At 40.0% G+C, this 10,943-nt stretch overlaps 1 protein-coding gene across 5 annotated transcripts in view; it reads right to left on the bottom strand.

Annotated features, from left to right (window-relative positions):
* Window positions 1-9,388: 9,388 nt before the first annotated feature.
* The window catches only part of LOC105514542 (rap guanine nucleotide exchange factor 4), a 233,895-nt gene continuing 232,340 nt past the window's right edge, over window positions 9,389-10,943 (bottom strand). For all 5 annotated transcript variants that reach the window (XM_011945959.1, XM_011945960.1, XM_011945963.1 and 2 more), the window contains one exon: window positions 9,389-10,647. In XM_011945959.1, the coding sequence (XP_011801349.1) occupies window positions 10,520-10,647 (128 nt within the window). In that variant the 3' untranslated portion in view covers window positions 9,389-10,519. The remainder of the gene's footprint in view (window positions 10,648-10,943) is intronic.

Here is a 10,943-nt window from a genome sequence, read left to right as displayed (position 1 = left end):
TATATATATATAAATTAGCTGGGCCTGGTGGCATGCACCTGTAATCCCAGCTACTAGGGAGGCTGAGGCAGGAGAATCACTGGAACCTGGGAGGCGGAGACTGTGGTGAGCCGAGATCATGTCATTGCAATCCAGACTGGGCAACAAGAGCAAAACTCCGTCTCAAAAAATAAAAAAAATAAGATTTAAAAATTATATATATATGTGTGTGTGTGTGTGTGTGTGTATGTGTATATATATATTGTTTTAAGTTGCTGGGGGAAAAAACTATCCCCTAAGTTTATTACAACTTAGAGGATTTGAAGAGAAAGGAAGAGTAATGTTAACATGTATGCTGTGAATTTGTCTCCAGGTGGAATGGCGATGACTTATTAGGCTCCTATTTCCATGCATGGATCCTCTGCTGAAAGTGTGCTTGGATACAGCAGAGCTAGAGGAGGCTTGGAAGTTTTGGTCTTCCTTTCTTTTTCTCTCCTACCAGGCTCTCAAATGAATTAGGTTGGTGCAATGGCAAAACCCACAATTACTTTTGCACCAACCTAAACAGGAAACATATTTGCTGCTCCTGATGTGAATTATGACATTCATCCTGAGGAGGCAGAAGGAGCTTTCACCAGTTTGGTTTTATTTTTATATATATTTATTTTTATTTTGTTTGTTTTTCTGAGGCAGGGTGTCACTTCACCCAGGCTGGAGTGCAGTGGCAAGGTCATAGCTCGCTGTAACTTCAAACTCCTGGGCTCAAGCAATCTTCCCACCTCAACCTCCCAAGTAGCTAGGACTGTAGGTGCTTGCCATCAGGTGCAGCTAATTTTTTAATTTTTTGTAGAGATAGGGTCTCCCTATATTGCCCAGGCTGGTCTCAAAGTCCTGGTCTTAAGGAATCCTTCCTCCTCATCCTCCCAAAGTGCTGGGATTACAGGCATCAGCCACTGTGCCAGGCCCAGTTTTGGTTTTAAATAAGATTATTTAATCTATTTTTTATCATAACAGTTTTTGTGGTTCCTATTTTTTAGTTTGACAGCACCACTCTAAAGATAAGGGACCTTGGTAATAGGAGAGTCTTCTGTTTGCTCAGTGCAGACAATACCTTCATCCTCAGCCCAAGTAGAGATTTTCAAGTTTGGAGTCAGAAGCTATGAGAAGATTAAAGTGGTCTGCATAAAAAAGAAAACATGACCTAGGGTCCCCAAGAATGATCTGCAAACTAGAGAGGGTGGAGAGAATTGGGAATAGAAAAAGGAGACCATATGACTGGCAGCAGAGAAGAAAGAGTTCCAGACAAGATATATCCAATGAGGACCTGTTAAAATGAAATACTCTTGGGTTCTATAATGAAACCCCCTTGCCTATGTTTTCTTCAAAATATTCAGTAAATGCACAGAGTTCAAGAATGCTTTGATTTCAGTGGAGTCAATTTCTAATGAAATAAAGTACAGAGAATAATATGAAAACATATATGGGCCAATCATGTGTATTTTAAGAGATAAACCGTTTCAAATACAACGGAAGCTCCTTCTTGTATGTGAGTGAATCCCTTATGGTGAATACAAATAACTGTTATTTCCTGAGTAAAATCTTTCCATAACTGATACATGGCATATATATGATTTGTGGGATATTTATGAAGGGATTCATATACATACATAAACACTTTTATTTTAAAGATAAAACTTTAGAAACAAATACTCCAAATCACTTTCCTAAAACCTCACTTACTATATTTTGGCAAAATTAATCTCATGCTTTGGTTCTTGAACTCCTATCTGTTATTTTTATTTTGCGGCATCAAAAGCCTGAATAATCAGTCCTCTTGGGGACAAGAAGCTAGGCAGACAGTGAGCCTCATAGTTAACAGCATATGCCTTGGAATCAGATGAGCTTTGTTTGAGATCCCAACCTCTTTCATAATCCAAGTATGTGACCTCGGGCAAGACATTTCATTTCTCTCAGTGTTTCTTCATCAGTAAATAGTGAAACTTTTCGTTTCTTAGGTATTTAGAATAAAATGCTATGTGTATGTAACTGGCACATAGTGGATGCTCAATAAATGGCAGAAGAACTGGCAGACAAAAAGCACTGATTACTGAACCAGTAAATAGCCTAGAAAATTCTCTTCCAAGGTCAACATTCAGAAACTTTGTACTTAAAACTCTGTGTTCCTTAGTGACCTTGCTTTTCTTCTAGTTTAAAAAACAAGTACAGGACTTCCTCTATTTTTCCCCTAGCAACCATCTCATCGTGCTCAAAAGATTTCCCTGCCCCGTGCTACAGACTTTCTTCAGTTGCTGCAAAGATGTTTTTTTCTAATGCATAAATGAACTCTACACAATAAGCCTATAATACAACTGAGTATCACAGTCATTCCCATAATCCCCTCCACTCACGACTGTTTCAATATTGACTTAATGTTATTCATTTGCTTGTGTTGTTATTGAAAACGAATTCTTAATTAAAATGGCCCAGCATCACCTGGCTCACATAGAGTGCCACAAACAATAATCCCTAATTTAATGTACACTTTGGCTTATACCTACAATTTAATTTCTGAAGCCAGAAATATAAATGGATTTTTACAATGGCTTCTGAGTACTAGGTGGGGGAAGATTAGGGCTGCTAATGAAGAGCTACTTTCTTAGGAGGCATCTCGTAACAAGGCATAATTGTTTCTAGGCAAGATAGACTGAGCATGTAAATGAACACCCAGTTTAGGCTAAAATCTAATTTCTGGCGTGATCTATGTCTGTATGAGTTGTGTTAGATTTTGGCTTCGTTTCTGGTCTACTCTTTCATATATGAATATTTTATCTATTGTTAAGGAGCATGAGTCTTTTATTCTATTTTCACTTCTCCTTTCTTTTATTCAGTAATTTGAAATGTTTTCTATTCTGCTGCAAATAACTTTTCAGTTGCTCCTATACAAAAATATGGTATCTTGGTACAATTATTGCAGCAAAAACTTTGCAAAACTGGTGTAACCCAAGTTTGAAATACAAAGGACAGACATCTGATAGAACTCCTAAACTGCCTCTCTAGCCCAAATCAATTTCAGTTACTTAAAGCCACCACATAACTGTCTCTCCTTTTCCATCCTTTCATATTTGGTTTGGCTGAAGACTCTCAGGCATCCTTGAATGTTCTAAAGCACCTCTTTCTGTGGCCTCTCATTATAGCAGAGAGGCAGGAAAGGCACTAATATTTCTTGAGCACCAAGCACTCAGTATGCCAGACACTTTCTACACCTTCACTCATTTAGGACTCCCCCCAGCTTTTGTGAGGCAGGCGTTGTCATTCCCATTGGCAGATGTAGATAATGAAGCTCAAAGAGGTAAAATAGCAAAGTTCACAGCTGAGGGCTATCACATTACAACACTGTAGGCCACAACACACACAGCACGAAGCCTGGTTGGGGAGGAGCTCTCTGTGAGGCAGTGCCAATGGAGACAAGGGTTGACTCTTGCCTAATACACACAAAGTTGCTGTCTATACTGGAGGTGACCCTGATTGAGTCAAACCCAGGTCTGCCTGATCTTCAAGCTGGTTGTCCTTCTGCTAGTCCTGCTGCTTCCCCAAGAGCTAATAGAGTCACCCTGGAGAAGCACTTTCAACAGCTGGCTGCACCACGCCTGAAAAACTCTCCTCAAACGAGAGCAGTGGACCTTCCAGCCACTCCCATTCTGTGCTGCCCTCACTCTAGTAGATGGTTTGTGAAAATGGCAACAGTTTTCCCCTCCTTATATTCACAACTTTGATGATATGACTTGGTAGTGCCAGACATCAAGATACAAAATTCTTTCTCTACTCTTTGACTCTTGGCTATCCTCTTGACCACTTTGGTCAGCAAAGTGCTGCAGAAGTCATAGTGTCCTCTTGGAGCACCAGTTCTGAGCCGGGGCAACTCTTGTTTATCCTCTTGCTTCCTGGGAACCCTTCCCAGCCAACAAGTGATGAAACCCAGGATAGCTGGTTGGAGAGTGAGAGACTATATGGAACAGAAACAAGCCATTCCTTCTGAGGCCATCCTAGACCAGCTGGCTACAGATACATGCCTGAGTTCAGCCCTGATCTGCTAAGTCTGGCTGAGATGGCAGAACTGTCCAGTTAACCCATCAACTCATGGTTCATGGTTGTTGATTTAAAGCTTGTGGTTTTAAGTCACTACAATTTAGAGTGGTTTATTATACAGTGTGATGGTTAATTTTGTCAAGGTGGAGGGTGTTTTTCAATGAGATTAACATTTAAATTGGTGAGCTGTGGGTAAAGCAGACTGCTCTCCATAACGTAGATTGGTCTCATCTAATCCATTAAAGGCACCTGAATAGAACAAAATGACTGGCCTCCTTCAGCAAGAGGAAATGCTCCAGAAGACTCTGCCTTTGGACTTCATCTGCCCCACCAGCCTTCCTGGGTCTCCACTTGCCGGCCTTCAGACTACAACTGCACCATCGGCTTTGCTGGGTCTCCAGGCTGTCAGCCCACACAGTGCATTTTGGACTTGCCAGTCTGCATAATCACGTAAGCCAATCCCCTATAATAAATCTCCCTTAAAGCTCATTCTGTTGGTTCTATTTCTCTGGATAACCCTAATACACACAGCAACTGATAAACTCACTGATAACCCTGAACAACCTCTTTATTATTCTAAAGTTACCACACCTTGGCTAGTGCAGAACATGTTCCCCAAGAGCTTCTGTGTCTCCTTACCTCAAGCCCTTCTCCCTGCTGGGGAGACTGAATCATCAATCTGTCCCTCTGTCCTAAAATATCAGGACTCCTGCCTGAAATCATCGATTCTCCTCCATTCCTGCCAGGTCCTTGATGTTATCACCTGGAGACTTTTGCCACCTGTCTCTGGCTAAGGAAATAGATGGAGACCTGATGCAGCTTTTCCAGTCCTCTTTTTGTCTCAGGTGCTGCAAAAACCTGTTCTGAAGAGGTTTACACCAACTTTTGCTCTCATGTTTCTCTTGTAATGTTCCTCCTATTACAGAATTCCACTCTTTCTGAGTTTTCTCTGGCTAGGAAGAGTCAGACACTCCCAGAGGAAGATACAGGAAGGAGACTGGGATGGAATCAGGTAGCTCTCGCATGCCCTGGGTCTAGGCTCTCTTTCTTCCTCAAATCTGGGGGCAAATGTCAGAGCCCATAAGCCCATAGTGCCTTGTGCCTACTTCCCTTTAGAGCAGGGCTTTGGCCACAATCTTTCTAAGTTTGAATTGTCCCAGGAACAAAGATCCTGGCTTCCTGTAGCAACATCCTTGACCTTCCCTAGCTGCCTGACAAGCACATGCAAAGGAGCCCAAGCAAAGTGGCCACATTTCCCATTCCCATGCCCTTATTCTCTGGGGGTTGGAAACATTCCCTTCAGTCTTCCTATCCTGCAGTGTCAGACCACAGGCAGCAGGAGTGTGGTGCATCACCCCACAGGGCAGCAAGGACGGACCAGAGGTTCTGGGGCTGTGATTGTCTTGTAAGCAGTCATGGCTTGACAGACAGGATGCTGGTAAATGAAGCCTCCCTGCTCCCTGCTACTTGCTTGGATACCCACATACTGAGCCCTGGGTCCCCTGGCCACTCCTTCTCTCAACTGCTGTACCATACATTGGCAACTTTGGAAATGATGCAGGTAATTATGAGCTATGTCCAATGTAGCCCATCAAATGGTACAGCCACTGTGGAAGACAGTCTGGCAGTTCCCTAAAATATTAAACAGAATTGCTATATGATTCAGCAATCCTACTTCTTAGTATATACCCCAAATAATTGAAAAGTTGGGACTTGAACAGATGAATTGACAAACAAAATGTAGAATCGACATAAAATGGAATTCTATTCAGCCTTAAAGAGGAAGGAAATTCTGGTACACACTACAATTTGAATGAACCTTGAAAACATTAAGCTGAGTGCAGCAACCCAGACACAAAAGGACAAATCCTGTTTGAGTCCACCTATGTGAAGTCCCGAAAATAGGCAAATTCATAGAGATAAAAGAACAGTGGTTACCAAGGGCTGGAGGGGAGGAAAAATGGGGAGCTAATGTTTGATGGGCACAGAATTTCAGTCTGGAATGTTGAAAAAGTTTTAGAGATGGATAGCAGCAATGGCTGTACAACAAGGTGAATGTACTGAATGCCACTGAATTATTTTCTCAAAAAGGCTTTAAGTGGTAAATTGTATGTTGTATATCTTTTATCACAATAAAAAATTAAAAAGTGGAAGGGATGATGTTGGTCTGTATGGGTGTCTAGGTCCACTACTGCTTTTGAATGCTTGCATTCTCCACAGCTTACTCTGCTCTACCTTTAAGCCTTCATAATAAAGTAATTAAGGAATTAGGGATGGCCCTTACCAAGTGTCCTGGGCAGAGTGGTACACAGAAAGCAGTGGCCCTGCCGTTCAAGGGCTCACCATTGGAAATGCACCGCCCTGTCTCTAGTTCTTCAATGACTTCCCACTCAAAGGTCTGCATAGGCCTTACATGCTCTGGACCCGTCTTAGCTCTCCAGCACATCTGGAAATGCTGTCTCCTTCCATCTCTGTTGGCCACAGTGAGCTTGCTGTCCCTTACTGCCAATGTTACTTCCTGCTTAGAACACATTCTCCTGCTCTCTCTGCTTAGCCAGCACTCACATCTTTCAGAGCTCAGCTCAACTGTCACTTTAACAGGGAACATTTCCTTGCCTCTGATCAGATTAAATCCCCTTATTACATGCCCTTGCAACACCATTTTCCTTGGAAGCATTCTTTTTTTTTTTGAGATAGAGTCTTGCTCTGTTGCTAGACTGGAGTGCAATGGTGTGATCTCGGCTCCCAGGTCCAAGTGATTCTCCTTCCTCAGCCTCTCAAGTAGCTGGGACTACAGGTGTGCACCACCATGCCCAACTAAGTTTTGTATTTCTGGTAGAGATGGGGTTTCACCATGTTAGCCAGAATGGTCTTGATCTCGTGACCTTGTGATCCACGCGCCTCGGCCTCCCAATGTGCTTGGATTACAGGCATGAGGCACTGCGCCCAGCCAGAAGCATTTTTATATTTATTTGGTCAAATCATTAGTTGATTAACCTCTGTCTCCTCCACTGAACGATAAGCCCCAGGAGAACAGGGACCTTCCCTAGTTGTCCTCACCATTGAGTTCTGTGTCCACAGAGGGCCTGGCACTCAGTAAGCAGCTCAATCATTATTTTCTATGAATGAAAATGAATGAATGAATGAATGAATGAATAGAAAAGTGACTGACAATACCTAAATCAAAGGCTTTTTTCCAGTTTAGAAGTAAGGGATAAGGTAACTGTTCATCTAATACCACAATTTTCAAGTAGGACAGATTAAGATTACTCTAAAGCAAGAGATGTAAGGCATTCTAGATTGACAGTAAAAGGAAAGCTATTCGAGGCAGGGGTTCATTTTAGCACACTGCATATTCCAGGCTGATTTTTTTTGTTGTTATTTGGAGCGCAATTCGAAACTAAAATGACACTCTGTTTCATTTTCTCATACTGATAGTCATTGATCTGCATTCATATCTTCAGAGGAAATGCCACTGTATTCAGGAGGAGTATATTTAACCTGCGTGGCATTCAAAAATTGCTGGAAAAGCTTAGCTCCCATACACTATGCCAATGACCTTGCTAAGTAGGTATGTTAAATACTCAAATGTATGATTTTCTACAGGCGCTTTTGGTAAAAACATTCTTCTTTTTCACATCTTCCAGCAAACCTCATTATCCTTCTTGTGACCCTGTAGGCATCTCATTTTCTTTTGGCTTGTTTGCAACTTTTAAAATATTAACTGCATCTCCTGCCTCAGGAAGGGTTGCTTGGCTACTACTCTACATTTTTAGAGTGTGAATTCTATTATTTTACCACTGCTACCTTCAATAATGCAGTTTAATGCATTTTTGAAGAAGCTAGAAATAATAAAAATTTCTTATCTTTATTAAGTGCAATAAGTTATTCTCACGTGGAAGAACAAGGGGAACATACATAGGGGAATATGTATCAGTTTTGAATAATGTTGAAACTGCATTAAAATAAGATCATAAGTTGGCAGTCACCATGGAATTGGGGAAAAGTGCTGCTGCATATAGGATGCTAGCTTTCAGTAAAGTAGGAATAAAGACGAGCAAAACAAGAACAAGGATGCCCCAGCAACGGGCTCCCAGCTTCATTCATCATCATTGTAAATTATCTAGAAAAGAAACTATAAATGATATATAAAGGAAAATATATAAAAGTGAAACCTTTGCAGCTGACATTGAGTCTATCAGATAGTGAAATACTGAACGATAATGATTTCAAGAAAATTTATTGAGTGACCTTCTTTTATTGTCTGGTAAATCCCAGGCACTGCACTTGCCTCCAGTGGCAGGTGTAATACTGCATAGAACACCACCTCTGGTTCTGGGGACCTTGAAATTGTGTATGAATGAACACAGAGAGGCATTTGCCTGCTGTGGCATTTCTCAAAGTGGACTTTAATTGTGGGATGTTAAAAGGGATTTCAATAGGACTTCTCAGAACCTTTAACGTGTTAGTGAATGCTGGGAATCATTTCTGTGAATGGGGTACATTATGCAGTGTTCCCCAACTTTATTTGAAGATAGAACCTTGGTTTTGTTTTTGGCTTTGCATGTGTGTGTTTGTTTTCGGAGTGACAGTATGTGAACTTGTGAGACTAGTATAGGCTGGAACATGCTTTGGAAAATGCTGACTTATTAAAAAAAATAGAGGCATGTCTGGCATTTAAAGAATTCTGGATATCTCTTCATCAAATATTTGCTAAGTACTTAAATCACTGAGAAATGGCATGAGGCCCCACACCAGGAAGCTCTAAAATCCAGTGCCCCTTCAGAGCAGCAATGCTCCTAATTGCTGAAAAGTGAACACAACAGACAAATGTCTGTCAACTGACAAATGGATAAACAAAATGTGATATATTTATGGAATGGAATATTATGTGACCATAAAAATAAATGAAGTACTGGTACAAGCTATAATATGGTCAACCTTGAAAACATTATGCTAAGTGAAAGGAACCAGACACAAAAGGCCTCATACTGTATGATTCCACTCATATGAAACATCCAGAGTAAATCTAAAGACAAAGAAAGCAGATTTGTGGTTGCCAGAGGTTGGAGGGAGAGAAGAATGAGGAGTGACTGCTAATGAGTTCAGAGTTTATTTTAGGGATGAGGAGAATGCTCTGAAGTTAGATACTGATGATGGTTATCTATACAACTTTGTAAATATACTAAAAATCACAGGATTCTACACTTTAAAAGAATGAATTTTATAGTGTGTGAATTTTGTGTCATTAAAAGATCCAATACCTCCACCATACCAAATGGTTATCCCTTTCATATTATAGGAATTGAGACAAACACAATCATTTCTTGTCAACAATTATATTTAGTGAAGATACTAGATGTTATTTACAGAAGATATATATACATACAATTCCTACACATTAAATGTAGTCTAATTGTGAAAACAGGAAAAAAAAAATGTACTTCAAAATTACATACTAAATAAAATAAATAAAAAGTAATTATTTGGCACAATATCTATTATGTAGCAAATAAATAACTCTATACCATTGATTGAATGAACTATTTACAATCTTTGAAAGTGCAAAACAATTGCTGAAAATTAAGATATTTGTAATAACATTTCAGTCCAGAAAATATTTTTTCATCAGGTACAATAAATTTGTAGCCAATAGTAAAGGTTTTTAATGCCCAGGAAAATATTTCAATTTTGAAAAATGTTTTGTGCATATTGTGCTCTTCTGAAATATTATTTTCTACTTTAATGCTGGCAAATTTAAGAACCTTGACATTTCTTAGTGGAATTCTTATGTATATAATCCTGATTTGTAAATTTTGAAAAGTTACATTGTAAACATAAATATTATTCTATATATCATTCAGAAATTACAGACCAGTCCTCCCTAAATTACATAAACAGCCATAATGTTTCATAATAATGTGGTCAGGCTCTATTCCTTCAGAGGTAAGATGATGAAGATGGAAGAATATAATCTATAATTTGGACTTCTATAGATTCCTCAACACCTTCCCCAAACCCCATGCTCCAAATCAAGATGTTGAGTTAAAATTTTATCCAAATCTATCCCATTTGTAGCACATCTCATCCCATAAACACTCTTAGAAACAAATGTCAGGGGCTTGCTAGTTCTCTTGACAAGGGTATTTCTACCAAACTCTTCACGTGGGCCTTATTCAACACTTCAGCAGAGAAGATGGCACAAGTGGAAATAAAACAGGGTAACCACAAACTGGGGATTCCTAAGCTAGAGTGTGTAAGCTTTAGGCAAGTCAAATAATTCCTTTTCTTGCCAGGTAGCTGGTAAGCTGAATGCAGCCCTGAGGTGTCTCAGGATGTGTTTTTGCTTGTTTTGTGGAATTCTCTAGTGGCAATACAGTCAGTAGTAGCATAAATGGCATTTTTGAAAGATTGTGGACTGGAGACAGACTGTTGCTCTGGGCATTTGAAATGTCTATGGTCGACGAGGCTCTAATCTGTGTGACATCTGTGATAAAGTTCTCTGGTTGTCAATCACATTTAATTGCCGTACATAACTCCGGACATCCTGATGGTTCTTATTAGCTTGAGCTGCATCAGGATCTGTTGAAAGAGTAAAGGGCAGAATTGGCATTGTGTAATATATGTATATAAGATACAGTCTTACTTCTCCAATTATTTATTACATTTATCGTAGGTTCCTGGGTTCCCTCAAGACCTTTCAACACACCACAATCATTGAAACGTTTCTGCTTGGTTGTTCCATCTCCTCCTTCCTACCCTCCAATTTTCTTTTCTTCCCTGAAATCACCTCTTTTGATCATTCTCCTTTGAATTGCACGTTGCAAAAAAAAAAAAAAAAAATGGCACCAAATTAAAAGGGAAGCATCTGTCTGATA

This window comes from Colobus angolensis, unplaced genomic scaffold (assembly GCF_000951035.1).
Source record: "Colobus angolensis palliatus isolate OR3802 unplaced genomic scaffold, Cang.pa_1.0 Scaffold247, whole genome shotgun sequence".
Taxonomy (NCBI): domain Eukaryota; kingdom Metazoa; phylum Chordata; class Mammalia; order Primates; family Cercopithecidae; genus Colobus; species Colobus angolensis.
This window is presented reverse-complemented; position numbering and strand designations above follow the sequence as displayed.